The following is a 17,307-nucleotide window of genomic DNA, read 5'->3' as shown; positions in this document are numbered from 1 at the left end:
TGCTGCGAACTGCATTATTCACTGAAAGCCTTATTTTGTGCTGCTGCTCATCACACTGCACTGTTTGTAATCAAGTTTTTATCACTCCCTTTTTAAAAAATTGATAAAATTGATTATCAAAAAATAATTCACATTAGGCGCAAGGTAATTGGGTACCCTGGGGTCAGGCATCCCCCGCCCCTTACTTTACAGAACAGCTCTGAGGGATGGAGTATGCTGGGCCTCTTTGGGCAAGGGGGCCATGTGCCCTGTCCCCAAAAGATGATTTTGAGCTGCACCCTAGACCATGCATACTCCAGGGTGGAAGGGGGCAGTTCATCCCACGCTTTAAACTTTTTTTTGCTGTGGATCCTTCTCAAATTTGCGGGAAACATATTTTAAAAAAGAGGTTTTTGGTCCCTCTAGTAACCCCCCTCAAGTCCTTAGGGGATCCGGGTATCCCTGCCCTGCCCCCTATGTTTTTTTAACTCTATTTTTTGGACTGCTGCATCCTTGTTGATGTGGTGGCAGCTAGTCAGATCTCTCCATCAATCAGTCAATGAATTGGCATTTGTATAGCGCAGCCTGTCACCCATAGGGGTATCTGGGTGCTGAGGGTATCTGGGTGAAAAGCCAGGTCTTGAGTCTCTTTCTGAAGCCCGTCAGGCAGGGTGCTGTATGGTGGTGATGGGGCAGGTCATTCGAGGTCTTGGCAATGTAGGAGAAGGAACGGACACCGCTGTGGCGGATGCATGGATGTGTGCGAGGGCTAGAGAGGAGGAGTGCAGGTGTCTAGAAGGTTGATGGAAGTGCAATTGATGGTTGATGTAGGATGGTCCTTGATCTTGGAGGGCTTTGCTGGTGTGCATGAGTATCTTGAACTGGTATCTCTTCTTGATGGGGAACCAGTAGATGTTTTTGAGGTGGGGTGATGTGGGACTGTTTGGGGAGGTCCAGGATGAGCCTGGTTGCAGCATTCTGTATGGCCTGGAGTCTTATGAGGAGCTGGGTGGAGATGCAGGCCTAGAGAGTGTTGCTGTAGTAGAGGCGGCTGTTGACGAGGGCCTGAATGACGGTCTTTCTGGTGTTGATAGGGAACCATCTGAAGATTCTATGGAGCATGCAAAGGGTATGGAAGCAGGAGGAGGAGACTCCACCAGCTGTGATCCCAGGCGGAGGTGCTGTTCCTGAAAATGAGTAATTCTGTCTTATGGTTCGGGTGGCATGGGATCCTTTGTTGGTTGTGGTGCAGGAGAAGGAGCACTGTTGGCAGGTGAAGGGTCCTTTGGTTTAACGAGGTGTAGGGGAGAAGTGGCTGATGTTTCGGTATCCAGAGGTTCGGTCCAAGAGTTCCTTGCCGGTGTATCAGAGAGTGGCCGTAGGGCCAGGGATCCTGGCACTTGGTGTCGGTGGGCACAGACTGGCTTGCCTTTGGCGCAGTTATGCAGCAGCCTCCATTTGTAGTCCTGGAATATGGGAGGGACTAGTAGGGAGGCAAGAGGGCAGGGAATGAGCATGGCGAGAGCATGAGGCTGGTGATGCCTGCAAGTGAGTCAACCGGGGCAAGTAAGGCAAAATAAAGGATAAGGGCACAAAAGAAATAAAGCTAAAATAAAACAAAATAAAGTTAAGATACAGGCACAAATGGAAGAGGTGAGGTATGGGGACATCGGAGGACGTCAGGCAGGTAGCGGTCACCAGAGCTGGATAATGATATCTGTTGTCCTGTGGATGTTCTGTCTCATGATATATGCAAAGTTGTTGAGCATTAATTGCTCGAAAACTACTGAACAGATTTAACCCAGATCGCAAAAAGCACTCTTTCTGGACCAATATCAGCTTTCTGCCGAATTTGGTCTAAATCCATTTAGCGGTTTGGGCTGTAGCTGTGTCTAAAGTTCCTATAGAAAAATTAATTGGAAAAAACTTATTTTGGGACCCCCCTCTTTCTCGACCCCTTGACAGATCACCCCGAATCTTTCCAGGAAGGAGCTGAGATGAAAATAAATGTGGGGGTAAACTTTTGTGAAGATTCATCATACGGTACTAAAGATATAAGCAAATCAAAGAATGCATTTCCTTTAGAAACATGATTCTAACTAGAACTATCCAGTTATATATATATGTGTGTGTATTTATATACATATATTTATTCACTGAAAAAAACTAAAGGCTATAGGGGTGTTCTAGTTAGGCTGAGCTAACTATAACTTACACACCGGCAATGGACTGCTTATGACCTCACATATTATAGCCTTATAGCCCGCCGTAGAGGGCTATACCGGCTATTAAAGGCCCTCTCCAGCGTTAAAAGCCCCGAGTCGAAGGCGAGGGCCTTTAACAAGGGAGAGGGACTTTAATAGTGGTATACCCCATCTACGAAGGGCTATAAGGCTATTCAAACATTCTGTCACTAGAGGACAGAATGTTCTAACAAAAAAAACAAAGCCTTTTGGGAGCGTGAGGGGATTGGAATCCCCTCAGGCTCCCTGAAGCCTTTGTTCACAGCAAGGGCTGTGAACAAAGAAACATTGGAATGTTGGAGCTCCAGACTTATACCAGCCATTATAAGCCCGGAGCACACCATTGTTTTCAATGGAGCTCCCAACATTCCAATGTTCTAATACATTTACATCACTCATGACATAGTCAGTGACATCACTGATGATATCAATGAGGCATCTCAAATGAAATCACTGATGAGGTCATCCTGTGACTGTGTTTCATAAATGTTTCTGAGAGTTAAAGATTTGATGATAAGCTACAGCATAAGTTACATTTCTATTCTTTGTGTACTAATAACTAGTCATACTATTTCTAACATATCTAATCTGTGTGACTATATGTATTAAAGTGCGTGTGTGGATGTCTGAATGGCTGTATGGGTGTCATTTGAGATGTCATGAGTGATGTCACTGACCATGTGAGGTCATAAGAAGTGCATTGCGGGAGCATACGTTATACTTAGCTCAAGAAACTATAACTTAACTGCTGAATTTCACAGCAAGCAAGCAGGAGTGGTTTTACAGCTTTCGCTTGTAGCGAGTGGAATTTGTGTTTGCTCTGACTTGGCTGAAGCTGTGTGTGTGTGTGTGTGTGTTTATACATATATATATATATATATATATATATATATATATATATATATATATATATATATATATATATATATATATATGTATATATATATATATATATATATATATATATATATATATATATATATATATATATATATCATAATATTATATCTGAAAAAGTGCAGTAAAGGATATGGCAAAGAACCATGAAGTGTCTTCGATCAGCCTTGATGTCCCAATAGATCTTTTTTTTTATCGGAAGCAGATCTTTATTGTCTTGCGACAGACTATACAAGTCTGACTTACTTACTTACCTATTGCCATATAAAGGTTTATTGCCAATTGGAAAACATCAGAATCAAAACCATTGGTGGAATGGGGTTTGCTAATGAATGAACACACTCACGATGAGTAGGAGAATCTCTGACAGAATATCGACGGACATAATATCGACCTACAAAACATCGACGCTGGAATATCGAAGGCAAGTATATCGACACCCTATCTACAACATGGTAAGTATAAAAATATCGAAACCAAAATATCGATGTTAAAAATATCATAATTGAAAATATCGGGGGGGTTTTCTGTACAAAAAAAAGTAAAATAAAGTAAATAGTACTTATAATTAAAATAAACATATTTAAACATATTTAATAATGTTTAAAATTATTAAATAATACATATTGAATAATAAAACTTTAATTAAAAATAAACATAACATATAATATATACTTACTTAATAATACATTTTACATTTGCGTGGTGGTAAAAATTACTATTCCAACTCCAGAGAATGCAACAGTAGGGAAAGCGTAGGATAGTGTAGGGGTAAAAAATACTATTCCCACTCTAGAGAGTGGAACAGTAGGGAAAGCGTTGGATAACGGGTGGGTACAAATTACTATTCCAACTCCATAGAGTGAAACAGTAGGGAAAACGTTGGATAGCGTAGGGGTAAAAATTACTATTCCCACTCCAGAGAGTGCAACAGTAGGGAAAACGTTGGATAGCGTAAGGGTAAAAATTACTATTCCCACTCCAGATAGTGCAACAATAGGGAAAGCGTTGGATTGCGTGGGGTAAAAATTACTATTCCAACTCCAGAGAGTGCAACAGTAGGGAAAGCGTTGGATAGTGTAGGGGTAAAAAATACTATTCCCACTCCAGAGAGTGGAACAGTAGGGAAAGCGTTGGATAACGGGTGGGTACAAATTACTATTCCAACTCCATAGAGTGAAACAGTAGGGAAAATGTTGAATAGCGTAGGGGTAAAAATTACTATTCCCACTCCACAGAGTGCAACAGTAGGGAAAGTGTTGGATAGCGTAAGGATAAAAATTACTATTTCCACTCCAGAGAGTGTAACAGTACGGAAAGCGTTGGATAGCATGGGGGTAAAAATTACTATTCCAACTCCAGAGGGTGCAACAGTAGGGAAAGTGTTGGATAGCGTAGGGCTAAAAATTACTATTCCAACTCCAGAGGGTGTAACAGTAGGGAAAGCGTTGGATAGTGTAGGGGTAAAAATTACTATTCCAACTCCAGGGGGTGTAACAGTAGGGAAAACATTGGATAGCGTAGGGATAAAAATTACTATTCCAACTCCAGAGGGTGCAACAGTAGGGAAAGCGTTGGATACCGTAGAATTTAAATATGACATACTTATAAATAATTTTTATATTTAAAATAATGTATAATTAAATTTTTTTTAAAAATCTACATCATTTACAAACAATTAATAATTATTAAAAACAATTACATTAGAATAATTAATTAACAATAAATTAACAACAAATACCAATAAATATTAATTAATAAATATTACTCACCAAATAATAAATAATAAATATTAAACAATAAAATATTTTTCATTACCAAAAAAATATTATTTAAAATTAATTCACATTTAAAAATTATCAAACAATAAAAAATGTATACCAAATAATACTTTTTACAAAACATTGATTACCAATTAATTACAAATATTTTCCAATTAATAAAAATAATTACAAATTAAAAATATTAATTGTCAATTAACAAAATTATTAACCAATAAATAATTAATTACCAATTACAAAAATTATTTTCCAATTACAAACATGAATTACTAATTTAAAAATGTAAATAACAATTAAAAACATTAATTACAAATTTAAATAATCAATTATTAATTTAAGTAATTAATTGCCAATTAATTATTAATTATAAATAAAATAATTATCCATAGCCAAACATTTTTTATAAATCAATAATTAAATACAATTAAATTATTTCCCACCCAATTCCCCTATAAACACACAACCCGCTACAGAAATAAAAACAAAAATTAATTAAAAACAATTTATAATTCCTAAAAATTAATAATTAATTTAGTATATTTTTATATTTTAATTACTTCCCACCCTATTCCCCTATAAACCCACAACCCGCTCCGGTACTAAAACATAAAATTTACTTAAAAATAACATTATTAATATATAAAAATAAAACACATATAATTTAAAAAAATTAAAATACTTAACAAAAACATATTACACTGTAACCGGGAACCTAGTGCCAAAGTACCCAAGACCCCCTCAATTGACTGGTGGATAGCTGACCCCTCGACTTTACCCTCTCTCCGCTCCTCGCAGAACGACTGGGAGTACGAACGAGATCATCTCTGGGGCCCACAAGACGAGGCAGAAGACGTGTTCCATTTTAAGGGGTCGTAACCTGTGTGGCAAGGACCGCCCGGGAATGATGTAGCAGGCAGCTCACTGGAGAAAAGCGAGGAAGACCTACTGTCGGCATGTGACGTCACAGACAAGGAAGAGCGAGCGGAGGTTGCTTCCCGAAACCGGAGATCGCAGGACGGAGAAGACAAGAGCGGAAAAGACGACGCCAGAGAAGAAGACGAGAAGCCTGGAGGCCAACGTTCTGTGGCTATCCCAGGTACGACAACGAGTGTCGAGCTGGGTAGGGAGGCGGGCGGGGTCTGAAAAGAAGTAGTGGAAGCTTGCGATATCTGCACACTGCTCCTGTGTGTTCACGTTCCTCTGCCCCCTCTCCATTCTTCCCCCCCTGTTGCACCCTATTTCACCTTTGCACTGAAGGCCATAGCGACGCCCGTATTTGAGCACCGTGACTTCCCTCACACCCTGGTCCCTTTAACCGATATATACCTCAGACGGAGGTTTGAATATTTCCTTTTGTTTCCCCTTTGTTTTATGTGAATGCCACACCATGGAAGAAGAGCCTCCAACCCCTGAAATTCGACCCTGATGGAGGTCCGTTCACGGAGAACCATCACCCTGTCCAGAGTAACCATGGACCCAGTTCCTCCTTCCCGGGAAAGACAGTTAAAGAAAAAGAAGAAATCTTTTGTTAAAATAAAACCTTATCTACCCAGAACTACCGGTTTCCGACCTATTTCTCCCACTCGGTTACATACACAAACATAATTAAATACATAAAAATAATACAAATATCGATATAAGTAACATCGAAACTAGTTACATCGATATATATGCTATCGATATAACTAACTACGATATTACTTACATCGATATAAATAAATGCGATATTACTTACCTTAGGGTCGATATTCTGTCCAACGATATTCTTGACATCGAAATTCTGTACCTTCGATATTTCCAACTCGATATTTGTGTAGATCGACAATTAGGAATCGATATTTAGACTGTGTACCGAGTGGGAACCATTGGCATTCCCCGGCGGGATACCTGAACAAATGTCCACTGCAGCCATCGAATATGAAATATAAAGTGGCTGTGAACATGATAAAACCCACCAAAGGCAGCCTTATCATTACTGTCACCTGTCATTGTATTAATTTTGTATATATATTACTTTTCAAGGCTGATGATGTACCCCTCTAAAATCTCCACCTCGACTAGATTTCGTTCATTAATCCGTTCAGTGCCTAACACAGCTCACACTTTGTCGTATTGATGTGTGTATACAATCTGCTTTATTGATTTTAGTCAAAATCAATAGGAACATCTTAATTAGAAAAAAAGAAATGTGCGACCATAAATAAATGTATTGCGCATTCCTGTGAGAGGTAAGAGAGCCCTAAAGAGCTATTTATCTTTCTGACTCATGAAGCCATGCCACTTATGCCTTCTGTCCATTGCTGCTCATGCATAAGCTTGTGATAAGACTCTAACCCTTCGCTGGGACAGTAGAGGTCTCTGACAATACATTCTTACAATGTCTCTGTGGCTCCGGGGTCCAGTTCCACTTTTTTATGGTTATTTATTGGAAGCAAGGACTCCGTAATACACATGCCCATGTCTCCCCTCCCCTACGAAATCCGGCTGATTACCACGCTTGCTGGAGAGCAGTCCAGCACTTACTTACAAATCATAGAAGCGATGTGCATTCTTCATGTTACTATAATAATGTGTGTATGTCATTGTTGAGCCCATGATAGAGGTTTACAAATATAAGAACTGTTCCATATAGCGCTTAATCCCACACTGCTATAAATAGCAGATGGCCTCGTTTATGTTGCTGAATGTATCACCCTCCCCAGAGTGAAAATGAAGTGGTTTTTCCCGGTTCTAAATTCGTGGCCTGCAGGTCCTACCAGGTTTCACCAGTAAGGGATTAACTCGCCGAGCCGTGTTGCCCATTCTTTTATACAAGACAAATGACATTTACTGCAGTTTTTTAAACGGTTCATTGAAGGTCAAATGCTTTCACGCACACATGCTTCCATTTTTTCTTCAGGCTGTTAACCCATAACCTAGTCATAATCCGATTATCCGATTATATTTATCCTGAAAGTGATATGAACGCGGGGAGCATGAATTATTAGTATCATGGAGGCAGGAGTCCCTCCCCCTGGGCGTTGTATGGGACAGCAGTGGCGTCATCCCTTCTGCCCTGCTCACGGTGGCCACACTGTCTTCAGACCGGCATTGCCGATGACGTACACTGTGTGCCACTTTCTCGGCAGGCCTCTCCGGCCGAAAATTCTTGAATTTGGGGCAGCCTGGGAGTTCAGGAAACCCCATATCTCGCCATAAAGAGTACGAAGCTCTGCTGTGGCCCGGGAAGGGTGAGCGCTAGCAGTGACAGCCTGTGTCCTCCTGGCTCCTGTTTATATTTTGCGGGGTGGCAGTCACCAGCATGGGGAGGAGAGCTATTCATTTTAGAGGGGTGGAGCATCAAACTAAAGCTAGTCTCTTAATCCTCAACCCCTGGATGAAGATCTAAGCATGTAATAATCCACGCAGGGCTGTTCGCTGGTGCGCTCTTCCGCGTACTATGATTTCAATAATAAATATTTTGGTGTCATTAATTCAATGTTGACTATGTATGAATATCGACATGATTTTGGCCTATATCAGCCCGCATGTGTTGTGTCTGTAAATTAATTTGGTTATGATGTTACGAGTAAGCATACCTATGGTCAAGTTCTTATGGGCAGCTGAATAGAGGTAGGTCAAGGGCGTACCCTTCAAAGTGCCAGAGCACGCTCGCTCCCCTGAGTCCGGTTTCCAGGTTTTGATAAAAGCACAAATCCACTTCAAGTCTGAGTCCTAACCCCAGCCTATGTCCACTCAGCTGCTTGCATGATGACATCATTGAAGGATCCAGCTCAGGGCGCGTGCTTTCAGAGCTTGCTAACATAATGGGCTCCCCCACTACCCGGTTACACGTCATCTACCACCCCCCAGGTAACAACATTTCCTTTACGGAAGAATTGACTGATCTTATCATACAATCGTGCTGGTAATACCAAGCAAGTTTTATTAACAAGCTTTAGCAAAGTCCGGCGATGGGGCTTTAATGTGCCAAGCCAGGCAAACACAGACACGCACCCGTGCGCATACAGTTGCATCTCTAGAGCACAAACGGAAATACAGGCAGATCACAATGAAAAGGTGTAATATTGGATTATGGTAAGATGCATGGAAATTGTGTAACATATTTAGTAGAGAACGCACAACACTCTGAAAAGCCTCTAGGCACTGGAATGATTTCATTGTTGAATACAAGTGGATTTAATCTGTGCCTGTCCCAGGATATCTGTGAATATATGCTATGTTTGTATGTTTGTGCGCAGCCATGTCAAGTCGGTGCTTGTATAGCACTTCTCCCACTTTCTGGCTCCTCAGACTGCAAAGGAAAGTGCCCATAGCATGTGTATGACTGTGTGTGTGAAGAATGTGTGTCATTACATATGCCCCGCATGTGAGCGTGCAGAGTATGTGTTTACCTACCCGTGTTTGTCTATATGTGCAATGTTTCAGGTTTCATGCATTGTGGGTGCATGCAAATCGCCAACACCTTCTTTCCCTGCTGTTATCTCAGTCACATCACATCCTTCTAAGTAGACAAGTGCATGACCAAATAACGGCTCCCTTTTTCCCTGACTTAGCTTGCTCAAGGAAATGGCAACCCCTTCCGGTAGCCATGGTGCCCTGGTAGGCATAGAAAGAAGTGTGGAAAGACAGGTATCGACTAAGGAGGACCACAGCACCTGAACAAAAAAATCTACTGTGGCAAAAAAACACGTCTAGGCAAGAGAGGTCGAGGACAAAGTATATCAGAGACGATAGGATAACAGATGCAGTGACCTGGCGATAAACAACTGAAACCAGGGGATACAAATATAAGCAACAGGGGTGCAAAGAACTCGCTGGAAAATGTTGTGTGATGCTAAAGGTGGTGCATTGCAAAACAGTCAGTCTTATATGTTTGGAAAAACTGAAAACGACAGCACCACGATCTGGAAGTGACTTACAGGAAACATAGGATGCATCTTGGTTTTGAAAGGCTTCAAAGCAGAGTGATGGGGAAACATCCATCTTTGATTGGTATGTAGGGCACCCAGTGCAATTGTTATTGGTTTTTCTGGAATGTACTGTTAAGAAAAAGGATTTGGCCTCTCCCCACATGCCCATAACTGTTGGTAAGTGCCTTCTATATACTGCGAACATCTGATGGAGCTCTACCATTGAGTGCCGTCACTGCATCATCTGAGGGGACTGTAGGAGGAAAACTGCAACTGTCCTTCCACGCCAAGACAGGTTCTGGTTCAGTTGACCTAGAAGACTGTCATTGGCTCCTTACGTGCTCCCTGGCTGGTGCAGTTTGTGATTATATCTAGAAATGAATAATGGTCCACCGTGTTCCGGGTGACTGAGATAGAGCGGCATGGAGTGTACACTGCAACTCTTTTATTTTTCACACCTGGATTTTAACTTTCCCAACACCAAAACTGAGCAGCTGCAGAAGAGGCACCAGTGCAGAGTTGGTGCAGCCCAATACGTTGAAACACTGTAAATTTGTTCAGCTTTCAGTGAAAAAACAGCTTCTGCTCCAAGACAATATGGGCTAATGACACTGTGACTACCACAGGAGAGTGGCTGGGAGTAGTGTGCACTGAGCCATACTAGTGACAAAGTAATAATAATACACAGAGACCCACAGAAATTTGCAAGGCACACATTCCACTCCTGTCTGAGTGTCTTAACCTCTCAACCATGGGAGGCCAGTGAAATGAATGCAATTATCTGTGGTTGTTAAAGGTTGCCTAGCTTCTCCAGGCCTGGTTGATGTAACCTTTCCCTGGTGTAACAAACTTCCCACGCTCAGCAAGCTCCCCTCCCCTTTCAGGCTTAGCCAGCAATACCCTCAGCTTCAATATGACTGCTTGCACACTAGTGTCTGTATCATATTTATTTTTCAAATTTGGCCTATAACATTTCTTTCACATGCCAAGACATAGAATTCTAGTAAACCTTTGTTCCTTCCACAGGTCCTCCATCCAACACGTTTAGTCAGTTGGGTTAATTTCCTTACAACAGCCATGGAGCTAGAAGGAACATTTACATATTTAAAATCAATACATTGTTGAATACACGTGGATATATGCTGTGCCTCTCCCAGGATATTTGAATATATGCTATGTTTGTGCGCAGCCATGTCAAGTCGGTTGCTTGTATAACACTTCTCCCACTTTCTGACTCCTCAGACTGCAAAGGAAAGTGCCCATAGCATGTGTATGACTGTGTGTGAAGAATATGTGTCATTGTGATTAAATGTGACTTGATAGCTGTTTTGTATTGGTTGAAAATGCAAATAAAAATATATATATTTTTTTAAAAGAGAGCGTTAGATGACAACCTTACAGAGAGTGCAGGAAAGAGTGTGCTGCGAATTGATAGGACATCTGCACTGGACGCTAAAGGTAGGGAGAAGGTAACCCACAAACAGGAAGTCCCTAGATTAACTGCGTTAATAAAATTGTAAATTTTATCCAGGTGCTTCATAAACACTGGCAAGTGCTAGTCTGATACCTTTCGACAGCACGGTGGATAACAACACTCCGGAGAATTACTTTTCGTAGAGGTACCACATTGAGAGATAGTATCAGTCCAAGTTAACATTGGAGAAATAGTCCTTAGATTTAAATTAGATTGTCTAAAAAAAAAGGCTTTTACAATTGTGGTAGCTGTTCATTGTGCTGGTTTGCAAAGGAAACAAGTGGAAAATTTCAATACAATTCTGACACAAATATTGTATCAGAGACTATCAGCCTGATTCATCAAGCTGAAATGCGCTCTCAAAGGGCCAGATTCGGAGAATCTGGCCCTTTTCGAGTGCAATTTTTGCATTTGGGATTCATCATCCCAAATGCAAAAATCGGTAATAGCGATTTCGCAATTTTGTGAGGAATTACATTTAAGGAATCTCTATTTGAGATTCCTTAAATGCAATTCATCATCCATTTTAAAATTGCGAATTCGCAATTTCGGCCCGCTATTTACCGCGAGGTCAAAGCATTTTTCTAAGTTGCATGTTGCACACACACATGTCCTTTGGACATGTGTGTGCGCAACACCTGTTTGAATTTGCATTTAGGGGTGCTACAGGGTGTCCTTTGGACACCCCTGGCACCCTTTAAATCGCTATCTTATTTGCGATTAGCAAATTGCTAATCGCAAATAAGGAATACTCCCCATTCATTCCTATGGGCCTTTTGGCCCATAGGAATGAATGGGGAGTTATTCCTTATTTGCGATTAGCAATTTGCTAATCGCAAATAAGGACTATGTAGGAATCGCATTTTTTTTGCGATTCCTACATGAATCCCGTTTTGCGAGCCTGTAATAGCGATTCCTTATGAATCGCTATTATAGACTCGCAAAACGGGTCGTTGATGAATCAGGCTGTATATATCCTGTGTCTCTGTTGCCACAATCCTATTTCATTTTTCACTTTTGTACGGCAATGCTGTTACTATACCTTTGTGACTTGTATAACGTTAATTATGGGATTGTACGACTGAGAGTGAAAATTGGGGGGAGCCGCAGTGTTGATCTGGGGATGACAGAGCTCTGCTGCGGTCTTTAGTTTGGATTAAAGGTATCTCAGAGGAGATTGCATTAAAGAGGTTGCCACCTCTGCAACACTGTTGCTCCACAGTGGAACAACATCTGCTGCAGTAAAGTAAATAGACACTGTAACAACTGAAGCCATGGGAAAAAAGGGACACACTGAGCCAAAAAAAAAATGCTGTGGACACTTCTCACCATAGGGTAGAGAAATGCAGTCCTACCATCTCCTGCTGCACCCTGAAAATGTCTAGTCCAGTACAATCGTTAGCACACGCATTCAAAAAATATAGCATAGAATTCTAATGATTGCACAAGAAAGAGCGATGCGTTATTTTCAGTTCGTCGTCTTTAATTCATTTCGCCCAGTCAACACATGTTTCGTCGATAGGCAGGGCCGGCTTTAGGGCAGTGCGACTGGTGCGATCGCACTGGGCGCTGACCTAGGAGGGGGTTGCTGAGCTTAGAGGGGCACTGTGTTTAGCAATAACTTATGATTGGAGAGATGAGGGGCATGTTTGCCCTGTGCTAGTGAGAGAATCCAAGGAGGCGATCATAGGGTGCGGTGGCGCCAAAAATTATTGTCACACCGGGCGCCACCAGCTCTAAAGCTGGCCCTGTTCATAGGAAAATACCTGCTTCTTCTTCAGGGTTGTACGGCTCTCCAAATCACTCCATTCCTCTCACCTCTCTGCCGGTTCTCCTTCTGACCCGGCTGGTCACATACTACAATGTCCTATTCCAAGTAAGCAAGTATCTCCAGAGTAGTTTATGCCCTGATATCAGGATTGAGATTGCACTGAATTCGGTCCAGTCAATTATAGTGAGCTATGATACTCCCAAAATCCCGGTCCTCTCCTGAAAGCGAGTACAGTTCCTGCGAATTCTACCACAATCATTCTGACGAGTGTAACTCAGAAGCACTAAGGAATGTTGTTTGATTTAAGAAACAACCTTAGGGTCAAAATTTGGAGGGTTTGGGTGATTCCCTCCCCTTGAGCACCGCTACTGATCATAGCCTATGTCACAAAACTAATATGCAAATCTATGAGCGCCAGGATTAGCCTAGTTTCAATTCATCCCAATAGGACATTAATGTCTAGTTCAGTGTTTACACATTAAGCCTCTCTGCTGTTTTTGTTGGAGGCTATAGAAACGCGGATGACTGTATTGTGAATGAGGGACAAGAGATGCAGAGGATAGCTCTTGGCAGCAGAATGTCTCCTCTATGGTTTTGTTTAACGTCTCCTTCACCATTAACAGTTCCTTGGGATCAACAGTGGCACAAGTCATATGCCCAAGCTTAGATTTGGCTTTAGATTGGGGGGCACATGCATGACATGCAGTCACATTATGCAAGACTTAAGCAGGGTGGCAGCTGTATGAGGCAGATGACAGTAAGTCTAAAAGGGATCCCTGGAGTCAGCTTGTTTACCACCCACCTGTCAGGCCAGGGGGAAGGACCTATAGTCCACTATACATCAAAGAACATGTAAGGATTTCCACAAAGAAATAAAATCGTTCACAATCTAATTTTATTAAAAACCAATATCTGAGCAATAAAATACACGTCAAATTAATACAAGACAATTTAAAATCCAAGGGATGTTCCTTGAAATAAACATAAACAATTGAAGACAATGCACACAATTAAAAAAGTTTTTCACAACTAAGGTACACACATATACGACATTTCAGCATTTGATGGACATCAAAAAACAAAACAATGTACTTTGACAAACCCCTCTTGTTATTGTGGCTCCCGAATGTCTTTGCCACTCTGTGTTAAATAGATCCACAGGCCTAAAGCAGCTTATTTTAAGTAAACACTAGTGATAGTGTTGAGTATCCTTCTAGAGTTTACCAGGCCCTGATAGGATTCTTTATGTCAGAAAAATTGCGTCGGTGGATTTTAAATTGTCTTGTATTAATTTGACGTGTATTTTATTGCTCAGATATTGGTTTTTAATAAAATTAGATTGTGAACGATTTTATTTCTTTGTGGAAATCCTTACATGTTCTTTGATGTATAGTGGACTATAGGTCCTTCCCCCTGGCCTGACAGGTGGGTGGTAAACAAGCTGACTCCAGGGATCCCTTTTAGACTTACTGTCTTGTTACCCTGTTCCCTGGTGAAAGTGGGGTACCCTCTCTTTTGAAACCGAGGCAGATGACAGCCTTCAACATGTTGCGGAAGGATGAGAAGAGATCCACAAGAGCCGCCAAGTTCATGTCAAGTGTCATGCAGTAGTGATGAGGTCAGAGGGAGTGGCGAAGCAAAGGCAGCCATTTTGGAGACAGTATGCAATCATTAGATGTGATGCACTCTGGGTCAGCCTTATACACGCTATCCTCAAGTATTCTACGAATGAAATCGGAAGGAGTAGGATTCCTTATTTAGACAAATTCTGGAAAATTACCACGATGCTGCTGGCATATGTAGCAACTTTCCTACAATGTATATGACTTTTCTTGCTACCGTTTGCTTTGTGGTTACTGCCTTACATAAATACATGGTTCCCGTGGACCAGGTGTTTATAGCATCCTTGGGGTGCTTGCAAGACAGTTCTTGCGTATTGAACCCCAATTATCTACACCCACCACAAAGGCCTGCAGTGAATCTTATTGAAGTGCAAGTGGTTTTCGCCCTCCAAAATAGCCGCTGGATTACTGCTGGTGGGCAGGCGCATAGGGGCTCCTTACACAAGTCTGCTGCGAGTGAGACAGATTTCTTTGCCATTAGAAACAAATGCTTGTATCACAAGTGCTCACAGATGCTCTTCCAGTGAAATGATTCGCAAACGGGTCAAATACCGTATAATCTTGCCAACTGAACAGATGAAGAGTTTACTGTTTCAAAAGGTGAATAATACTAAAGCAGTGGCTGCAGGGGATACTTCACTAAATGCAATGCCTTGGAAACACTTCAGTGGAAGAGGTATACAACAAATAATCACATGCTAAACTGATGTAAAGAGACTGCTCAACAAAGGGAGCATCGCAAACACCTCTCTTACTCTTCTGTTGTTTTTAATATGAAATAAGCTCCTGCCCCGCTCTTAAGGCTGCCTCTAGGCTAGCCAGCCCTAAACAGCATAACTATGTCTAGATACTGCTTACCGTAGTTGATTCCCGCCAGACCAGCGACATCACAATCAGTTAGTAGGTGCATTCGAGTCTATGGCAGTCACCACATAGTTACGCTGTCTCCAGAATACTGTCTTCTGTTTGGATCTTCAGATTCCTCCATGGTGTGTTTATTACTTTCATTTTTGAGTCTGGTTGTCCTGTTCCACTTTTTCCTTTGATGTTTCCAGCATTACAGTCTTGTCCAGGGACTCCAACGTATGAGAGCTCCAACTTGTAATTGGTTTTTCATGTGAAAGTTCTGCTGATTTGATGAGGATACATCAGCTTGTTTTCCAGGCTTACCATGATAATCTTATAAGTGCCCTACATTACCACAGTTCAAAGGCATCTATGTTGTTCTTGTTCCGTTTCTTCATTTTCCAATGTTTTTATCCACACAGTATAACGAGGAATACTATCTCTTGTAGAATTCTGACCTTTTGTCTTGTAGATACATCAGTGCATTTGAAATCATGTTCACAGTCTTTCATCCAAGGTTGAACTGGAGACTACAATCAGCCCTGGCAAGAATAGTCAGACCAGCTCCATATTGTAAGAGGCTGCAAGTAGAATGGTGATAAGGCAGTATGACTGGGTCATGGCAGCCCAACCCTCTGCAAAAGCAGTCCCATAGTGTCCAGCCCACCAGGAAAAGGCGAGCGGGCCATAATGCTAAAACCCAGTTCTTTCATCATAGCTTTCCCCAGTACTAATCTATATAGATGCTTTCATAGCTGGCCCGTCTATTATTGATGGTTGATTCCAGAAGAGAGAAGCTGTCCGCCATCCACTTTAAACTTGGTTACTACACCTGTTGTCATCTCCTTGGTCTTTTTGTTACATTTAATCATAGTGGCAATCTTTCAAAATCCTCCTTGACTTTTATTACGAGGGTTCGCCTTGACGTTCAGCTGAGAGTAGGAATGCTGTTGATATTGAAATCCTCAAATCTTGAATCCATGTTCATGTCCAGACCACCTTTTCGCATTATGTATGCATACTTATTGAATAGGTTCGTTAAAAGAAAAAAAGGCTTATCATGCCCTTGTTTTAGTGAAGCACTAGTCTGTTCCACCATGTTCTGGCTAGATTGTAGCTTCTTGTCCAGTGTAAAGGTTATGCCTGAGAACAATGAGATGGTCTGGGGACACCCCTTTTCCTAGGGAGGGCCCACAATTTTACGTAGTCGACTACATCAAAGGCCTTTCTGTAGTCTGTAAGGTTACGTTGAATTCGTTTTTGGTATTCCTTGATTGTTTTTCAATTATCTGCAATAATGTTTCTTGTTGCTCAGGTTTTTCTGAATCCAGTTCGCACATCCAGTAATTCTCTTTCCATGTAGGGCTCTCAGTTTCCCATTGAATTATCCTGTGCAGTATTTTCCTGGCCTGTGAAATTAGTGAAATTGTGCAGCAGTTAGCACCATCTGTGATGCTTCCTTTCGTTAAAAAAAAATTGAAATATAGATTGATCTCTCCTCCCAATCTGTTACACTTTTATAGTTAAAATACCGACAAGGAGGTTTGTTCATTTAATGACACCATAAAAGGATGCTGTGGGCTTGTTAAGGGAGGGGGTTCAAAAATGGTAACTTTTTAAGCGGGCACCTTGGAAAGGAGTTGAAGAAACGATTTTAAAAAAGTGTGAGGGCCTCGCCCTCCACCCACCCCCCCCTTGAACATTTAAAAAATGTCAGATTATTATAGCGGTTCTATTTGCTTGTATCATCTGTTTATGATATCATTATACATTAGAATGCA

The 17,307-nt window shown here is 41.4% G+C and overlaps 1 protein-coding gene across 1 annotated transcript in view; it reads left to right on the top strand.

Annotated features, from left to right (window-relative positions):
• LOC147662586 (E3 ubiquitin-protein ligase NEURL1-like) overlaps nucleotides 1-17,307 on the top strand; it is a gene marked incomplete at its 3' end in the record, with an annotated part of 229,345 nt that overhangs the window by 7,395 nt on the left and 204,643 nt on the right. The window contains exon 2 of the mRNA XM_086951063.1: nucleotides 5,790-5,996. Coding sequence (XP_086807189.1) covers nucleotides 5,790-5,996 — 207 coding nt within the window. The remainder of the gene's footprint in view (nucleotides 1-5,789; nucleotides 5,997-17,307) is intronic.

The sequence above is a fragment of the Lissotriton vulgaris genome, unplaced genomic scaffold (assembly GCF_964263255.1).
Source record: "Lissotriton vulgaris unplaced genomic scaffold, aLisVul1.2 SCAFFOLD_3172, whole genome shotgun sequence".
Taxonomy (NCBI): Eukaryota; Metazoa; Chordata; class Amphibia; order Caudata; family Salamandridae; genus Lissotriton; species Lissotriton vulgaris.
This window is presented reverse-complemented; position numbering and strand designations above follow the sequence as displayed.